The 19477-nt window shown below is 53.0% G+C and overlaps 1 protein-coding gene across 6 annotated transcripts in view; it reads left to right on the forward strand.

Moving 5' to 3' along the window:
- Positions 1-15999, forward strand: part of SSH1 (slingshot protein phosphatase 1) — a 56105-nt gene extending 40106 nt beyond the window's left edge. For 5 of the 6 annotated variants that reach the window (XM_037156294.2, XM_037156298.2, XM_053669739.1 and 2 more), the window contains 5 exons: positions 1696-1742; positions 3139-3285; positions 4798-4998; positions 6860-7436; positions 10013-15999. In XM_037156294.2, coding sequence (XP_037012189.2) covers positions 1696-1742; positions 3139-3285; positions 4798-4998; positions 6860-7436; positions 10013-11263 — 2223 coding nt within the window. In that variant the 3' untranslated portion in view covers positions 11264-15999. The remainder of the gene's footprint in view (positions 1-1695; positions 1743-3138; positions 3286-4797; positions 4999-6859; positions 7437-10012) is intronic. The other variant, XM_037156296.2, reaches the window with a different exon arrangement.
- Positions 16000-19477: the final 3478 nt, after the last annotated feature.

Below are 19477 nucleotides of genomic sequence, written 5' to 3' on the forward strand. Positions count from 1 at the left end.
TCGGTCCCACCAGACCAAGCTCCCAGCCCCCAGTCGGACCGGCCGTGTGACTGGACACAGCTGGGACTGCGGGTCTCTGCCTCTTTATCCCCTCAACCTGGACCTCGTGGAATGATCGTGAGCAATCAGTAAAATACAGAGTTGAGGCATTTGGTGCACAAATAAATGGTAACCATCGGTGGAGCAGAAATCACTTCCTTGGGAAGTTAAGGAAGTGTATTTTTTTGCTTCAGAAAGCAGAAGGATTTTGTCCTCTGCCTGTGGGGAGTAATTAATAGTCCTCCAAATGCATGCGTCGTGATGGATATTTAATATGTTAAATGTATATTTAATTATGTATAGTTATCAGCCTCTACACGTTCAACGAATGTGCTCAAATATACGTAAGTATGTGGGTGTGAAGCCTGTGTCTTGAAAGCTGTGTGGCAGCCCCAGGCTCAGCTTCCCTCCGGGAAGTTGGTGGTTCTCCCGGGTGGAGACAGAACACGAGGCACCTCCGGCCCGTCTCCCCACTAGGTGGCGATCACGGCAAGAAGACACAGCGTTAGCGAAGCGCCAGTTATTTTTCAGTGTGGTTGGTGTTTTATGTCACTTTTTCCATGAGAGATACCAAAGGAATTTCTCTGCTTGAGCCTCTCCCTCCAGTACGAAGCCCCAGCTAGTACCCACACGTAGCCAGTCCCATCGGGGTCCCTGAAGCCCCTGCCTGCAGAGGGGTCTGCCCTCTGCGGAAAGGGAGTTGATAGGGAGACTGCGCAGGCTTTTTTGCTCTTTGGGGCTTACACGTTGTTTGCTTTCTCTAAGAGCAAAGTGATGGTTTTTCTTTGTTGTTTTTTCTTCCCCTCCGTGTTCTTTGGATACTGAGAAATGGAGGGCTTGTTTTCTTTAATACCATTTTTTAAGTATTAAAACATGTTATAGAAAATTAGGAAATATGAGTAAGTCTAAAGAAAAAAATTAAAGGCATTCCTAATTTCCCAAATCTAGAGGTAGTCTTAGTTAACGTTTTGGTATATTTATTTTTCTATCTTCTGGGTTTTTTAAATGCCTATGTAGCTTTTTTTTTTTTTAAGGAGAAGGGCCATACTGTTCGTGTTTGTGTCCTGCTTTATTTGCTTGTCGTTACGTGGCATTTCCCTGTGTCATTAAATGTCCTCGGAAAGGAGGAGTTACCGAAATGCTCCATCCCATGATCCGTCATCGTTTGTTTTACTGATTTCTCCTTGTTGGATCTTTGGGTTGTTTCCACTCTTGTGTTATTATAAATAACCTTAAATATCCTTCTCCATAAATCTCTGCAAATTCTGGGTATTTCCTCAGGGTAGCTGTTTGTGAGTGGAATTTCCGGGTCAGGGGGTGGGAGCCTTCGGAATATTGCCAGCACACTTCCCAGAAGAGGTAGAGTGGCTCCCGCGAGGGTGGCAGTGCCCTCTCCCGAGCGGGAGGGGGTCTCGCCTCCGGTGAGGGGACCCACTGGCGTCTCAGGAGAGGAAGTGGTGAGAGGGGCAGGTTTTCCTGGCCTTGCCCTTCCCCTGTTGTGCTGTCCACGCGGTGAGCGCTCGGATACCGGCCTCCGTCCGTTCTCTCTGCCCACCAAGGCCAGGGGCCGTGAAATCACCAGCAGGGCTAGCATCCCCAGAGCGGTCCGAGGCTGACACATGACACTCATGGGGGTTTGTGTGATCTGTCCCCCAGGGCTCTGAATGGAATGCGTCCAATCTGGAGGAACTGCAGGGCTCAGGGTGAGTCTGCTCCTCTTGTCTTCCCTTGTCCTCCTAGGTAGCTGAGACACCCTGGGCTCTGCCACGCAGGTTGAGCCCCGGGGCTACCTGCCTAGAGCGGCCTGCACCCTGGCAGCCAGGGTGATTTGCATAGCCAAACAGATGCGCTTTAGAAGGCCTCCTCCTGAATAATTCATGGTTTACATTTTCCTGGAGTTCGTGAGATGGTGTTGGTCCCAGAGAACAGTCCTAAATCACAGTCCCGAGGTATCGAGGTATCGACTGCCTGGATGCCGGTAGGGCCTCAAGCCCCTCCCCAACCCCACTGCCCGCAGAGCTGCCGAGAGTCCTGGTGTGGACACACCTGTCTGCTGGGCCACTCAGAAGCTCTGGTCCCCGGACCACTCCTGGTTCTAGCTGAACTCGTACTCTTGGACCTGGTGGGACTCTTGCAGCTAATATTCGGTGTTGGGCAGAAATCCATGCCCGTCATAGTCTGAGAATGGCCCGGTAGCAGGAATAACAAATGTTTAAATCTAGACCTTCAAGAACAGATGTCTGGACATTTTTTTTGAAAAAACTACACAGCCACAAAATCACCATTCTGTGGGTTTGACACGATGGCATCCTTGAATTACTGCATTCGAAAATCAAGACTAAACAACTCTTAAAATACATCTTTAGAACTACTGGTTAAGTTATGTTCTTTCAACCGAAAGCATTCTTAAAATGTAGGGTGACACTGTCTGCACTTTCTATTTTGCTGGAAATGAGTAAATCATTTTAAAGGTATTTCTGTCTAGAGCATTTATAGCTATTCACGTATGAAGTCTATTGGAGGCATTTTGAAACTCCTGGTCTTCCAGGGATATACATATTAATTTTAGAACGGACAAAACCTGGCTAGCAGACCCTCTCAACTCTTTACTTATTTATAGCCTTCCTTGTTTCAAAAAGGATGTAAAGCAGTTCCCAAGGACATAAATAATGGAAAGATATATTGTGCTGTTTAACTATTTAAAAGTGGAGACTTTGTTTTTCTTAAGGCTCCTGTGTGCATGTAGTAGTTTCGGATTTTGAAACTTTGAGAAAGTTGAAAATGTATTTAAGTAATATATGTATCCACTTTCCAGAATTAACATTGCTTGGCAGTGCTTTGAACTGTTTTTTTTAAAATAAGTTTTTATAAAGAAGTTTGTTTTATATTATAAATATAGTACGTTCCCATTGTAGGGCATTTAGAAAATATTTTTAAAAGTCGTTAAGGAAAAACAGAAGTCCCACCGTAAAAACATAAATCTTTTATTAATGTATATTTGATTTTTTTCTCTGTTCGGTTTTTTGTTACATTTTGTTTTGTAGTGTCTCATTCTGATTCTCCAGATTTGTTCTCTCTTTTTTTCCCCTCTCATTGCAGTGTTGACTACATTTTAAATGTCACTAGAGAAATAGATAATTTTTTCCCTGGCTTATTTGCATATCACAACATCCGAGTCTATGATGAAGAGACAACAGACCTCCTGGCCCACTGGAACGAAGCGTACCAGTTCATAAACAAAGCGAAGTAAGTGGGCAGGGGAGCCAGAGACACTGGTCTGAGGAAGACGCCGGCAGATGCTGGGTGGGCGGCGATGAATGGCAGTCCCAGACACGGGCACCTCCTGGCTTAGGGAGCCGTGGATGTCCGTGGTCCTCTGACTGGGGACCACAGGATCCCTAGCACCAGCAGGGCAAAGTTGCTGATCTCCAGGTTGGGCACGAATGAGCTTGTTCTCTTCCACCCGTCATTGACTGTGACACTTGACCCCAGTTTCATCATCAGCACGACTTCCGGTTAAGAATCCAGCACCACGTGGACACTCCTAGGAGCCTCTGAGCCAGAGGAGAGAGCAGGGAGGGCCACGCTGTGCTTAGCACACCTCTGGGACTGCTTCCCCGGGGGAGCAGACTCGGGCAGATGCCCCGAGCCGAGGCCTGCCCGCTCCACCTGAGTCAGCACGGTTTTCCTGGGCGAGCAGAATGGGACAGACCGGGAGCCTCTCCCTGGTTTCACCCAGCCTCTGTGCTCCCTTTATTCTCCTACAGAACGACTCTGTCTTACTGCAGGCAGGGTCAGAAAGAGAGAAGCCTTCGAGGCCCCATCTTCTACTTTGCACCCCACCCCTCCAGGTCAAAGCTCCATGACTGACCTGTCCTGGTTACCACCGTGTCCTCACCACCATGACCTCATAGTTTGATTGCATGCTCTAGGAAAGACTTCAGACCAAGAGTCCAAAAAAAAAAAAAAAGGCACTGAGATTTGGTGACTTTAAGCCTGAAGTAGGGGACAGGAGTCTGCTTGCACCTGGCAGGCTGGCTACTTCTAATGTAAATAGGCAGGTGGGCTCACCTCCTGTACAAATAAAGCCTGCCAGGTGCTGCGCCTTCCAACCCGGTGTTCCCTTGCATTCTTGAGCAAGTGCTACTTAGAGAAACACTGCGTCTGGCCTTGCTGGGTCTGTTGAATCAGCCACGCCTGGGCCAGCACTGCCTCCTCACAACCTCGGGCCCCACCCTCCTGTGGCTTCTTTCTGTCTTGGCCAAGTTGGCGGTGCTGCTGCCCTCACCCTGGCTCCTTGACACTCCTGTCTCCCGAGGGCCTTGTGGCTTCCGGTTCTCTGACCCCATTTTTCTGCAGAAACCCATTCCCTGTCTCCATCTGTTCCAGCTGCCGAGTTATCTTTTGCAGATCTCCCTTTTGCTGCCCATTTGCTTCCCACAAAAAGGGGTTTTGGCCTCCTAGCCTATCCCAGCAGTGTGGGAAGATCCCCACTTTGTCCCTGAAGGCAGCCCGATCTTGGAGCTCTCCCTGCAAAACTTGGCTGGGCAAGGACAGGTTGATCTCGGTTTCCCATTGTGTACTAATTGATTTCGCAGTGAAGTTACTTCCTTTCGAGGGTGGGTGAGCACACGCTGCATAAACATCGGGACCAGGAAGATTTGGGCAATGACATAACTTCGGGGTTTAAAACTGCTCGTTGAGTAAAACCCGAGAGAATGAAGTTAAGCTTCTTAAAACCTCACCCCCCTTCCCCAGGCGGAACCATTCCAAGTGCCTGGTGCACTGCAAAATGGGAGTCAGTCGATCCGCTTCCACAGTCATAGCCTACGCGATGAAGGAATTCGGCTGGCCCCTGGAGAAAGCGTACAACTACGTGAAGCAAAAGCGCAGCATCGCACGGCCCAATGCAGGCTTTATGAGACAGCTGTCTGAGTACGAAGGCATCTTGGACGCAAGGTGGGTGACTGACTGCGGAGGGTTGGCAGGACCCAGCTCCAGAAGCCGCCGTCTGCGTCTCGCAGCGGCTTCCACAGCCAGAACCCTGACTCGGGGGGAGGGCGAGGGAGACCAGTTTGAGAAAAACAACTATTGTTTGGCATTTGATGAGTGGTTTCCAGGAGTGATCCGTTCCGATTTTGTGGGCACACTCAGCTGTTTGGCTGCGGGAGGGAACGGTGCCTGACTTCTAACCTGAGGCAGGACTCCGCGTGCGGCACGGGTGTGTGGGTGCCCCGTTTCCTGAGCATCTGCTTCGGGCCGAGCGCTGCGCCAGGCCTGGCCGCAGGGCAGTTCCCAGGACTGCAGAGGCAGACCAGGGCCCCACACTGACCAGCTGGGCAACCTAGGGCACGCTTGTCACTCTCCCCAGCCTCCCTCTTCTCTGAGTTAAACACCAACACCCGCTTGGTCGGGTGTTTGCGAGATGTGTATGAATGCCGAACAGGTTTACCTGTACACGACTTTGCTGGACTGGCTTCCTAGTAAAAATGGTGTCGTTTTTTATACATTTCTAAGCCCCACCTGAAAAGGTTTGCAAAGTACAGGTTGTTCCCCGTTAGGCGGGCATAGAGGGCCGGCGCAGGAGGTGGACTTGTCCCACGTCACACAGCCACTGGAAGGCAGAGCAGAGCACGTGCCCGGGTCTGCGGCCTCCAAGTCAGGGCTGAGGTTCTCCTGCCTCACGGGGAAGGGTCCTCAGTCACCCCAGGAAGATCCGTGCTGGGCTCCGACACTCATTCCTCCCTCTTCCTGTCCTGTTCAGTCTGTAGGAGGCCTGCTGGGTTCTTTCTGACTGGCACTGTGAGGGAGCCCCGGGCTAAGTCTTGTCCTCCTGACCATGTTTGGGGAAGCAGGAACACCCTGGCACTCGGCCAGGGTCCCGAGGACAGCTCCAGACATCTCACTGTCAACCACAGAGTGGCCGGACAGACCCCCAGGGCCGAGGGGGAGGAGTGTGGGCCCCTTAGGCCTTTCAGTCATGCACTCCCATCATGCCCTCGTAGCCTACCCAGGGCTTTCCAGGCTGGGTTCGCCACTGCCCAGCACTGACCTTGCTCCGCAGCCCCATCGAGGGCCTGCTTGGCCTCACCTGAAACATGCACGGGAAACAAAGTCGTGAATGATCACAACACTCTCATTGGACCACAGCAGCAGCTCCTTAATTCACACTTAATTCTCTCTCATCCTAACCGTCACCACCCCCTGGTATTGGTATTGCCCTAAGGAGGTGACTTGTGTACCTTATTTCACCCTAAGCCTTTCTCTTTTCTTTTTACCTTTGTTTGAAAAATGTGCTCTAAAAACAACACCATGGTATTAGAAGACATATCTTAAAACTGACTTGTAATCTCTGTGACCAAACATTGGCAGTTTTGTGGAGTCTTCCCAGTTCTATCCGTGTGTGTTATGTGCGTGCAGTGCTGTGGTAGTGTAGTATATATGCGTGAAAACTTCGTATTGACAGATGGAGAAACCAAGAGACGGAACACTAAGTGGCATGGCTGGTGGGAGGTGGAACACCAGGGTCACGGTAGCATTTCAGGTCCAGCCCCCTGTCACATGCCTGCCACACCGTCAGCACGTGATGGAAAGCCGTGTAAGGCTTCCTTTGAGGGTCACGATGATTTTGGGTTCCAGTGTTGTTTCTCTCATTCTTTCATTTCTCGGGGACCAATGAACAGAGAGAGGCTGTACCTAAGTGAGCCCCCAGCATCCGCCCGAGCCTGGGCTGCCCCTTGCTGGCTCGCCCCCTACCCCTCTTCCCAGAAGCCTCGGGGCACTGGCCCCCGATGACCTTCCTCTGCCCTTCCTCCCCCAGCAAACAAAGGCACAACAAGCTGTGGCGCCAGCAGACTGAAAGCTGCCTCCAGCAGCCTACGGATGACCTTGTGGGGTCTGCCGACTTCTTGTCGGAGACCCTGGATGACGCCCCAGAAGCCCGGCTGCCCTGCTTGGATGCTGCTGCTCAGCCTGCGTTCCCAGGCAGCGGGGCCCCAGGAGGGCGGGGGCCCTCTCTCTCCTGCTGTTTCCGGCGGCTCTCGGACCCCCTCCTGCATTCCCCCAACGACGAAGTGGGCAGTTTGGTCCAGCTGGAGGACCTGGAGAAGGACGCTCTGTCAGAGGAAGCCACTCAGCCAGCAGAGGAGGTGCACAAGCCAGCCAGGCCTCCCCAGGGAGGCCCAGGGCTCCGTGAGAAGGAGGCGCAGAAGAAGCCCGAGTCTGGGAGCCCGAAAGCCCAGCGGGGGCCCTCGCCCCAGGTAGAGGAGATGGAGAGGGAGGAGACTCCAGGAGTAGGGAGGTGGGGAAGGTCCCCACCCCAGCTTGATAAAAACCTGCTCAACCGGGAAAACCTAAATAACAACAACAGCAAGAGGAGCTGTCCAGACGACTTCGAGGTAGGTGTGGCACCGGCAGCGTGGGGGGCATCACCCTCCGGGTCACGTCACTTCCGCCTGCTGCCACAAGGAGCAGCCCCTCCCAGTCACCTCTGCTCCTTCCTCCTGCCAGTGGGGCAGTTCTCACCCCGGACCTGTGGGTTTGTTTCAGGGAGCGATCCCGCAGGCCAACTGGGAATTCGGACATACAGGGGAAGGGGGTCTACCGGGGACAGCACCGACCCTCTGGCCCTCTCCACCCCACACACCACATCCACTTTTCGGGCAGGGCTTTCAGTTCCTTCTTTTTCTTTATGTTAAAGTAAAACATACACTTTATCACCCTGCTTCAACATTTCTCAGTATGCGGCTATTCTTAGTTCATTGCACCCCCAACCCACTTTCTTGCACCCTGGGTTTGAAACATCCCAGACAACATCGTTCCGTTCACCAATGCTGCCGTATGCGACGTATCCACAGCACCATTGCCATCCTTAAGAACTTGGTAGCAATTCCCCAACATCATCAAATGTCTAGATTTGAACTCAGAATCCGATGCCAAACTCCATTAGCCCCATGTAACTGTCATACCCGGTGGGTTGTCTGCAGTGAGGTTTTATCCTCAGCCTGGCAGGCGAATGCAGACAACCATGAATTGTCCAGCCTTTTCCCTCTTCTGAGTGGCCCCGTTTTACACCCCACTTCATCTGCTTATTCATTCGCTGTCTTGAGTGAGGCTGGTTCTGTGGGGCACCCTGCCCACACCCTGGGCTTGGCTCACGTGGCCTGGGCGCACAGCCTCATTCCCTGGGGCTTCACTGCCCGTCTCCCAGGGCTGCCGCGATTCTCACCTGAGAGAGAGCGCTCGACAAGCTGGCGGGCGTGTTCCCACATGCAGAGGGAGGGTCTGTCGCTGTTCAGTTATAATGCAGACCACCCCGGGGCAGTTCGGTCTACCAGCCTCCAAATCATAAAACGTTTTGCAAGCAAAGTGTTAATAACTCATGAATTTCTCCCGTCCTTCCCTCAAAAAGCAAATACCGGAAAGATGGACGATATACAACTTCTTGGTCCAAGATCTTGGTGCCATGGGTGGTCTGCAGTGGCACAGCCACAAGTTGTAGAATGATGAACTCGGAGAAGCTTGGATAAGGGGGCAAATGAGGGACACAGTCCTCCTTTCCTGGCCAGAACCGGATTGAATAGGAGATCTCATCTAGAGAGTAGGATCTAGAGACGAGCATTCATTCACTTGTTCAACTCATGTTCATTGGCTGTGGCACCAGGTTGGTAGGGCGCACAGCTGTGAGTAAGATGGCTCAGTGCGCAGAGTCTTATGATGAACGGCAGGCATGTAAGGATGTAACACAGAAAACCACAGGTGGTTTTGGTTTGCGGAGGGAATGAGGAGGAGCTGGCCACGCAAAGGGCCGGGAGGACAATCTTCAGGCCCAGGGAGTGGCAGGTGCCAAGATGCTAGCTGAGAGCAGAGAGCTTGGCATGGTCTGAGGTGCGCTGGGACAGGTGGCCAGGTCCCACAGGGTCTCCAGGCACCATGGCAGGGCTCCTCTGTGCGTTGTTCCAGGGGCACTGGGAAGCTCCGGGAGGACTTGGAGCAGGGAGGGGAAGAGGCCCCCTGGTTGTGGTCCATCGGCAGGCTGATGGGGCGAGAGTGGAAGCAGCAACGGGAGGTGACGGTGGCTCAGAAGATGGGTGAGAACAGAAGTGCGGGGCTTGGGAGGCATTTGGAGGCAGAGCCCTTTGCCAGGAAGGTCTTTGTTTTAGACCAGCATAGGATTCTCTCAGCTCAACAGCTCGAGAGGGGAGTGTTCTCGCCACTGCCTCGTTTGCCTCTCTCAACTCCATCTCAGCGCAGCAGAGCAGCCCTGGTGCCTGTTGCTAGACACGGGGGAGGTGAACAAGGTTGGAGAGGCAGGCGGCTTCCTCGGGAAGCGATGCCAGTGTACTTTCCTTTGGTGTATAGAAGCCTCGTCAGCCTGGCTCCCTCACAGGGCTGTGGGCGTACCTGTGTTTGGGTCCAAATGAGAGTCTTTCCAAACCCGCTTTTCCCCTTTGCCACCTCCCTGTTCAGAACACAGCTCGATGATCGTTCTTTGGAGCCGTGCTGTGTTCGCACTGCAGGGACACCTCTCATTGCCAGGCTGCAGGTTCCCCAAACGCAGATTCTGAAACAGAAAGAAAGGCAGAGGCACCTGCTGTGCTAGAAACGTTCCATTAATTCTCACGGTGCCACAAAGTCATAGTTACTCTGCATTCCAGATGAGACCAAGATTCAGAAAAGGATCACTTCATGCACATGGCAGGGGCAGGCGTGAGAAGAGAGGCCCTGGCGGCCCTGCCTGCTGTGTGGCCAAAGGTTTGCTCAGGACCGTGGGCACGCAGCTTCTGGAAAGTTCGGTCCAGCATCTCTAACCCACACCAGACACGGTCCAGTGCATTTGGACAGGTCTCTTTCTGCACTCACTGATGTGAGAGCACTGCCTCCCCAGTGCCCCCCCAGCCCACCCCTCACCCTCCTCGGATTTTGTCGTCTTTGGCTCCTGTTGTGCCCTCACAACATTCTTGTCCCCTTGCAGCACGATGCTATATTTGGGATCCTCAGCAAAGTGAAGCCCTCCTACAAATCCTGTGCTGACTGCATGTACCCGACAGCCAGTGGGGCTCCTGAGGCCTTCCGGGAGCGACGCGGGAACACTGGCGCACCCGCCATCTGCACTCAGCCAACCTTCCTGCCCCACCTCACGTCGTCTCCTGTGGCTCACACATCCGTCAGGTCCCGCGTTCTGGAGAAGCTGGCCTCTGGCCCAACTGAAACGCCCCCGTTCCTACCACCAGCAAGCCCCAGGAGGCCAGACACCAGTGGCTCTGGGGCTAGAGTTGCCCCAGAACTAACAGCTAGCCTTTTGGAACCTTCCAGAGAGACCCAAAAAGTCCTGCCAAAGTCCCTCCTTCTGAAGAATTCTCACTGTGATAAGATCCCTCCCAGCATGGAGGTGGTAAAGGAAGAATCACCGCCCAAAAAAGATGTGAAGCCGGCCAAGGACCTGCGTCTGCTGTTCAGTAAAGAGGCCGAGAGGCCGACCACACACAGCTACCTGATGCAGCACCAGGAGTCCATCATGCAGCTGCAGAAGGCAGGCTTGGTCCGCAAGCACACCAAAGAACTGGAGAGGCTAAAGGGCACGGCCGCAGAGCCAGCGTCCCCCTTCAGGGACGGCGCCAGCAGGCTGGAGGCCAGCATCCCCGAGGAGAACCAGGACCCTGCTCCTGTCCCTGCCCCAGGGGCCCTGGCTCTGCCTGGCCAGGACGGGAGTGACGAGAAGTCAGAGGCCACCCCTGTTCCACTCGAGGGAGCCTCGCTGAAGAGCCCCAGTCCCTTCCTCTGCCGCCTGGATCACACCAGCCACTTCTCGAAAGACTTCCTGAAGACCATCTGCTACACCCCCACCTCGTCCTCCATGAGCTCCAACCTGACCCGCAGCTCGAGCAGTGACAGCATCCACAGCGTTCGTGGGAAGCCAGGGCTGGTGAAGCAGCGGACCCAGGAGATCGAGACTCGGCTCCGGCTCGCGGGACTCACCGTCTCGTCCCCACTCAAGCGCTCACACTCTCTTGCCAAGCTCGGAAGTCTCAACTTCTCCACAGAAGACCTAGCCAGCGAGGCTGACGTGTCCACCATTGTTGACTCCCAGGATGCCAAGTTGAGCGAGGCCGCCTTTCTGCATGAGCCCCGGGCAACCCCCGGGCACCCAGCCGCCACCTCTAAACCATCAGGGAACTCTGCCCCAGAAAACTTGAAAAGCCCCTCGAGGCTGAGCAAAAGCTGACCCGCCTCTAGCCCATCACATGAACCCTTAGTTTCACTGTGGGTTTTGGCTGGCCCTTCACATCTTGATTTCTCTTAAAGGATGGTGTTCTAACTCCCCGCCCCCACCTTGCCAGAGGGGAGGAGAAGAAAAAAGCTCGCAGCCCAAGAAGAAGGGAGTGTCCGTTGTGTGGCTGGGAGAACCAGAAGCTGTCAGCCAGCAGGCTCTGAGCCCAGGTCATGGGTTTTCCAGAATCGTGTCTGCAGAAGAACACAGATAGATATGCACGCACATCAAAAGTACTCCATTTGCAACACGCGCGAGAACAGTCACGGTGATGGCCTCTGAACCGTGGCGCGCGTTCTGAGCTCGTTCAGGCCCTCATGGGGAAAATCTTGGGTGGCAATATAAGTCCTACCTCTGTTCTCGCTGAGCTTTTTATTTTTAAAACACACTGATGAGCAAGGCTCATTCCAGGGAATAATGCTATGTCAGAAACAGGTTTTCCAAAAAGGAGGGTTGTTTTGTTTTGTTTTGTTTTGTTTTCATTTGGGACCCCCAAAAGTGTTAGGATTTCTGATTCAACTACACCTGCTGTCGTTGGGCCAGCTCCGTGGCACCTGGAGATCATCCGTTCGGCAGACTTGTCCGTCCCAGCCGTCTGTCGTCACGGCTGAGTGGTGTGTCTGGCCCATGCTAGGGTCTGGTGGGGGGGGATGTGTATGATGTCCTCCGCTGTTGCTCATGGGGGACTTTAAGTGGCCCCCCCGCATGGGGGGAAGGGCCCACAGAGCACTGCTGAGTCTCCTCTGCTGTCGAGCCCAGTAGCTGTGAAGAGTTGCAAAGGCACCTCGTGGTGGCCGTCGTCTTGAGATGCAGGTCATCCAGAAGCCCCAGCACTCAGGATGGCTTGGTTACATCTACTTGTATTTGGGGAAGAAAAGTAAAATCGAGCAGTGGGAAATGATCGGTTCCGCTCCAAGAGCGACTGAGCAGGAGCTTCTCCGAGAGAAATGCCGCTGGCGAAAAGCTTCACAGACGTTTACAGTCGCCGCTCTCTGTGCAGGGAGCGCCGCCGCCTGTCTCGCTCTGGCTGTTCCGAGTGGCAGAGGTGGGGCCCAGGGGGGCCTGCGGACCCAGCCTGGGCTCTGCGAGTGGCTCCATTAGAATCAGGTGGGCTCAGTGCGTCACGTTGCCGAGGGCTCTAGACTCAAGTGAACGGTCCTCTGGTGTCAGTCAGTAAGGCGGGATGTTAAAATATTTCGAGAAGAGCGAAGGGGCTTGATTAGAAAGGTTTATTTGGGGGTCAGCAAACTGTGGTATGTGCTCTCATGAACTAAGAATGGTTTTTACATTTTTTCAGGGGTTGTAAGAAAAAGAAACTAATAGGCAACAAAGGCCACAGAGCCTGCCAAGCCTAAGATGTTTATCAGGCCCTGTGTAGAAAAAGTTTGCTGACCCCTGGTCTTAGTCAATAGCACAGGGCTGTCCAGGGCCCCCTACAAAGAACCTGGGCAAATGTGAAGGCCTCCCTGCCGCTAGACACCTCAAGCCCAATCCACCTCCTGACCCTGACCTTGCCAGCCTACCCACAGCTGTCTCCTGCAGGGTGGCCAGCTCTGTCCGTGGGGAAACCCTCCTGGCTGAAGCTTATCCGCAGGGGCAGCTCCCCCTCAGCAGGGTCAGCCAGATTAAGTCAGTGAAAGTGGACAGCCTCCAGGGGCCAGCCGGGTTCTCACAGTGGGGGCACGGGCTGCCGTCTTCCATTAGTCTGAAAGGACCCCCGACAGCCGCCGCCGTGTGCAGGCCCGGGCAGGGTCTTCGGGACCATGTTCACCTAATGCGAGAGTTTTGGGGAAAAGCCCTCTTTCCAGGAACTTTCTCTCCCTGACCTTATCCTTTTCATTTTTAGACATATATGTTATTTTACTTTGTAGGAATTTGTTTTCCCACCACTGTTAATTGAAATCACATTAAAAGGTGATTACTCACTTTTCTTGAAAACTCTGTTAGGTTTTTCTCCCTCTCTCTCAGCCAACTAAAGCATATTCTCCAAAAAAAAAAAAAATCCAGTTCAGTATGTTTTGCCAAATTAAATTTCATGTGGTGGATTAATTTTTGTGTCAAAATAATCCTTTAGATTTGGTGATGACAGGTTATGTTTCTGCTTCTTTAAACCATGCCTGTGCATGAGAGTGATATATTTTTGAAAACTTTAATTTTGAAAGCCATAATTTTTCTTACCCAGTTAAAGGGCAGGAGGAGGATGACAAATCGGAGTGGGTTTTTGGCTTTTGTCAAAGTCATCTCTGCGTTTTCAGAATCACAGTCGGCATATTAACATGGAAACAGACCAGGGCCCCGTCATCAGAGCAGAACGAAGCCTTCTTGACCTGGGGGAGAGACTGAGAAAAGGAAGGAGCCTTTTCTCCCAGCCCCAGACCAGGTCGTGTGTCAGCCTGTGGCGAGTTGCTCTTTGAAACACACTGACCAGAGCATCCCCCCAGGTCCCCGCGGCAGAGGGGCTCACGCTGCTCTCTGAGGAGACGGTTTGCTCCATAAGATGCGCCACACCCTGACCGACCTTCTGTTTCTAGTCTTAGCCGATGGGGAAAATTGCTGAGATGAGCGGCACAAGCAAGCGGCAGGGTGTGTGCCTCGAAAAGTCATTGATATCAGTGACCACCATGCTCATGGAGCGCTTTTGTCAAATTAGGAGAGAACAAAAATGCCCTGGGTCAGCTCGACACCGCATACTCAGCTGCACCTCAGTCTTCCATCTCACCTTCCCGTCACTCTTGTTCCTGTGGCATGCCACCAGGGAGACTGAACCAGACCTCCGTGTGGCACCGACACAGAGGTCACCTGGTCACGTTCTGTCACGTGTGAGTGGGAAGCTGGTCCTGGAGTGAGGAGGAACCACGTTGCCCTCTGATTGTGCCCTGACAAAGCTGGGGTCCCCACGTCTTTGTCCTGGAGCAGTGTCTGTTGTTGCCTGAGCTTCTCGTTTGTCAGTGTGGGGACGCAGGCCGACCTCTGGGCTGGTGACAGTTCTCTGTCAGGTAGTGGCACCCCGTCCACCTGGTATGCAGATCACGCACCAGGTACCCCGATGGCCGCACTGTCCAACCCTCTGCCCTACCCCGCTCTCTACAACTGAAAAGCACTGCAGCCCGTTCTCATGCCTTTTCCCTCCTGGGTCAGCAAGCCCAGAGTGTGCCACAGGCCGGAGCCAAGTTTGCAATAGAGTTAACGCCTTCGGGGCGGCCCTGTGCTTTGGCCCTTCTGTCTCCATACAGGCCCCATCCTAGAAGGCTGATGAAGCCCTGTGCTTCCTGGGGCCGTTCCTCCCCGTTGGGAACAAAGCTGCATCATGTAGGCAAGATCATGTAGGTGACCTCCCTCAAGGTGTCCCAAGAGGGACTTGCTCGCTGTGGCCGGAAATGCCTGGTGCCAGAGTACATTTCATCCAACGCTGCTCTGGCTTGCCACCCAGCAGGGCTGCCCAGACACACACACCGTAGTGAGGGTGACCATGTCACTGCTGGCCAGAGAGGCAGGTGGGCTGGGGAAACTGGGACATCCAGACAGTGCAGGGTCGCCTGCTCTGGCCCGCCCTGCAGGTTGTTCCCTTCACTGCATGCCAAAGGAAGGTAGGTAGTCGACTGACCTCCCAGCTCAGCTCCTGGGTCCTTTCATTTTCTGCTCTGAAACTGAACACCTGTTTGACTTCACTCCGCTTATACATGTTTGAGTATGTATGTACTTGAGTCATACCATCATGGGCGTCACCTCTCATTCACACACGCACTGTCACCGAGCTGTGAAGCAGGTCACCTGGAGCAATCTGGACCCGACTGCCTTGTTTGGTCTTGGAGGAGGGGCTGCGGCCCTGGCTTCAGTCAGCCCCTTAAACAGGAGGCATTACGGCCTGACCACCAGTCCTCTGCTGTCCCCTCCGGCAGCGGTGCTGCACAAGAAGGTGGCTGCCTCCTCCCTCTTTCCCGACACTGTAATTGTTGTTTTACAATGGAGTGCCTTAATAATAGTTTACAAATACTGTGTATTTATGGGAAACTGTTAAGCTCTCACCTTCTGTGATTGGATACTTTGCCTTGTCCGCGGCGGTTGGGGCCGGGGTGCGCCCTGTCCCGTCCCCGTGCTCATCTGCTGTGCAGTCTTGCACGCGCACCCACAGCTGTGCAAGGAGCTTTGCTAGAAATGGCTCTGGGGGTTCTGCAGGCAAGGCAGGCACTGGCTCACGCCGTGACCCGGAACAGTGAGGAGAGACTAGAACTCCGTGTGCCAGCCAGCCGAGGGGAGGGGGCGCAGCCCCGGCCACGCCCTCCACCCCATCACACAGCTGCGCTCTTCTTCAGTAGAGATTCCTTTTTGTTGTTGTTACCACCTGGGCCACCCTATTTTCTTCTTTGCTGGTGTCCTGAGCTCTTCGCAACAAAATGCAGGTACAGAACCCTCCCCCGCCCCCCCAAAATCAGGAGCTCCACAAGATGGGTTGCCCTTTGGTTTTCAGAAGCTGCCAGTGGGTTCTGATGTGTTGCGTAATGATATCAGTTTTCTTTATTATATTGTTTTTTCTTTTTTTTATAGTATATATTTAAAAGGCAGTATCTTTTGTACTGTGAATTTGCAGTAGAAGATGCATAACGCACTTTTTTTTTTACTTCTGTTGGTGTGTACTGTACATATAGTCTGTGTGCTTCTCGTGATGAAAATAAACTTTTTCTTTACAAATGCCTGATGACCTATGAACCTGTACAAAAGGAAACTGCCTCTTCAACCCCTGCCAAGGTGGTCAGATTCATCTCTATCACCACAATGTCCAGTCTTTCCTGAGCACCTGCTGTGTGCTGGGCCTCATGTTAAAATCCTGGACAGTTTAATCTCGGGAGGAAATAGCTCCTCCAGGAATTGGCTTTTCCCCTGACTTTGCCAGTGAAGAAGAACTAGCTCACCTGTGGGGAGGCATTTGTATACCAAGAAAAACTGCCCCCCCCCCCCAGAGTGGGAACTTGGACTTTGGGCGATCTCTCTCTCTGCACAAGCAGAAAATGTAAACCTAGCGGCGTGTGGCGTGCTGGAGAGAACCGCCTAAGCGACAGACACTGCACTTTCTGGGGGAGGGGACTGTGGAGGTGATCACTGCTAAGGGCCAGGGCGGGACCCCTGGGGAGGCCCCTGCACCGGACAGGGCAAAGGCTTTATTCACGCTCAGGTCCCAGTCCACTGCTGGTCAGGACCTTCTGGTGGCTGTCCCTTGGCAACTAGCAAAGCCAGGCTGCTTGCATTTAAAACCCCGCCTTCTTGGAGTTCTTTGCTTCTAGCCGTGCAGTCAGGGAAAGTGCATGGGGACTCGCATTCACGCTTAACTGCCTTTGGCTGCACGAAACTTCATGTCTACTCACATTCCAGTGGGCACGGCCTGTGATGCGGCCCCACCCCAGCTGCCGGGGGTGCTGAGAGCTGACTGTCCAACGCAAGTACTTCGGATCCAGAAAGTTCCTCACCAAGGCTTGTCTCTCTCTTCCCTGGACTTGGAGGGATAAGCTGGAATGCAAGTTTATTACTTTAGAACAAGAACGAAAGCTGTGGCCAGAGGACTCTCACTTGCCAGTTAGCACACTGAGTCCTAGACAAACCTACATGGGAAGTCACATTATGGTGAGGAGTTGCTTCCCGTGCACAAAATCAAAGTAGTCAGGGGACTGATTCTAATGGGTAGTGTTGTGAAGCCGTAACGCAGTCGCCTCTGTAAGATGTTTTCTAAACAACCTCTGAGGGTCATGGTTCAGCACACTGTTCCTTGGCAAGGCTGGACACGCATAGTAAATTCTCTCCAGGCTCCAAGGGCAAGTCAGAGCACGGGCTGTTTCTGATGGGTTCCCTGGGAATTCTGATGGCCCAGTTTAGAAGCCATTGATTGAAATGGGAATGTGATGCAATCCAGCAGGCTTCCACTTCACTAGCTGCAGTCACATTCCACACATGCTTTCTGGAGACAACACCCACATCACCCTAACAGAATCTGGGTGTTCCCAGAACTCGCCAGATGCTCATTTACCCAGGGCCCTGGGAGAACATCCTAGAACGGGCTGTGTTTACCCCGATTTCCTTCTCCGAGGAGCAACCCTGCGGTTGTGAGGGATCCCAGGTCACACCTCCAGTGGGGGATGGTTTTGCAGGGGGTGCGCTCTTGCTTGTGTTGACGCCTGGGGAAGCCCCTCTTGGCAGGAGGTTTGGAAGAGGCTCCAGCAGGCCGAGCGAGCGTGGAGGGAGACTGCATTTTGGGCGGACCGACTTCATGGCGGGAAAGCTCTTTCCACAGTAGACGTAGCAGCCACACTACCCATGTGAGGCCTGTCTGGCGCACACCAGCCATTGATCACGCACCCTAGCCCCCGGGAGCAGGAAATGCTTCTGCCCCTTCTGTGTGCCCAGCACTTTACAAAAGAACTTCCTTTACATTGAGTCCTCTGAGTGGCCCTGTTGACACCATCCTCAGTTTACAGCCGAAGAAACAGCCCTGCAGCATGTCAGCCACTCGCCCAAGGTTACTTCTCAGAAGAGGTGGAGCTGGATGGGTACTGCTGCATCCCCACCCGAAACCTCTCACCCAGGTGTCCCCCACCGCAGAAGTAGAAAGAAGCAAGTTGAAACTGCATCTTGATCTCACCTGTGCGTCTGAAATGAAGCCTCTGGCCCCTGGGGAATCTGACCCACGTGCCTGCTCCCAAGGCTACCTGGGCTACGGGAGGCGTGTTTCCCTCCCCCAGGTCGCATTCACCCTGCTTTGCCTTTTAAAGGGAAACTGCTCAGGTCTCCTTGAATATACTGCGGAGGAGCCTGTTTCAGCACGAAATTCCTTTCTTTTTCCGTAAACTGTGTCAGTAAATAAAATGTTAGCGTTTCCATGAGCAGCCTCCCACCGCGTAGAAGGGGATGTGTTGGGGGTGGAGGAGGGATCTGACATTAAAAGACAAATTCTCCCGCAAGTGGTTCACTGGGAGTGCAGAGGCCCCTCTGAGTTTTCAATTGGATATCAAATGGGTTGGTGATGGTACTGCCTGGCTCGTGGGGCCAATAATTGGAGAATTAGCTGATAATGTATGCAGACTCCCTTCTGCCTGGCACATCGTAAATGCTATTGTTGGTGCTGGCAGGAGGGATGGAGGGGAGGGAGACGGAAAGGAAGTAGAGTGTCTTTCACACCTATTGCTGAGCTGATCCTCACAGCAAGACATGACCTTGTTTTACAAAAAGGTTGAAGCTTCCTGAGAGGTTAGGTAACATGGGGCAGGGCCACACAGCCAGGAAGGGACAGAGACCCCAGGGTACCTGACCCCAAATTCATCTGCCTCCTACCTCATTCTCTTTTCCCCAAAGAAAATAGTCCTAAGGTACTTAGTGCGCTCATTAGCAGGTAGTGGGTACTTAATAAATATTTGATGAGTGAATGAATGGAATGTGCTGTGAAAATGAGTCCCAGTTCTATTCACCAAGGCCTGGGAAGTTTGGGAACAGCCGTGGCAGCCTGAACTAAGTTCCTCCAGGGCAGAGGCTGTGTCACAGTCACCTCCAGGACCCCACAAGGGCTCTTGGCATGTGGGACCGAACCCCCCAGGCCAAGGCCAGGAATTTGCTGTGACTCTAAGAATCCTGAGTTTCTCAGAGTCCAGAAGAATTCGAAAGGTCATCCAAGCCACGTCCGTCTTTAATATCCATCCATTCCAGGATTTTCCTGCCTGTTCATGATGCCCCTCTCATATTCCAGGCTCTGGGGACAAAGTGGGGACGGCTATCTCATCCCTGGGGTCCTGTTGGAAGGCCTCTCTGTAAAAAACAGGAAGAAAATGCACGCCACCTGCCAACAGCAACGAGGTCAGACAGGTAGGAATCAAGGTTTGTGTTACTTCCCTCCTTTTATCTATTCCAAAAATACCTGCAACGGAATGACGTTGCCTTTATAATAAAAAATGAAAATTTAAGACTTAATAAAAGGAGGTTTTTGGCCCTGGCCAGGTGGATCAGTTGGTTGGAACGCTGTCCCATACGCCAAAAACATTGCAGGTTCGATCCCCGGTCAGGGCACGTATGTAGGTTATTGGTTTGATTTCCGATCTGGGCATGTACAGGAAGCAACCAATTGATGTTTCTCTCTCTCCCCTCCTTCTTCTCTCTCCGAAATCTATAAACATATCCTTGGGTGAGGATTAA

The sequence above is a fragment of the Artibeus jamaicensis genome, unplaced genomic scaffold, assembly GCF_021234435.1.
Source record: "Artibeus jamaicensis isolate MK-2021 breed Jamaican fruit bat unplaced genomic scaffold, CSHL_Jam_final contig_525, whole genome shotgun sequence".
NCBI classification, from domain to species: Eukaryota; Metazoa; Chordata; class Mammalia; order Chiroptera; family Phyllostomidae; genus Artibeus; species Artibeus jamaicensis.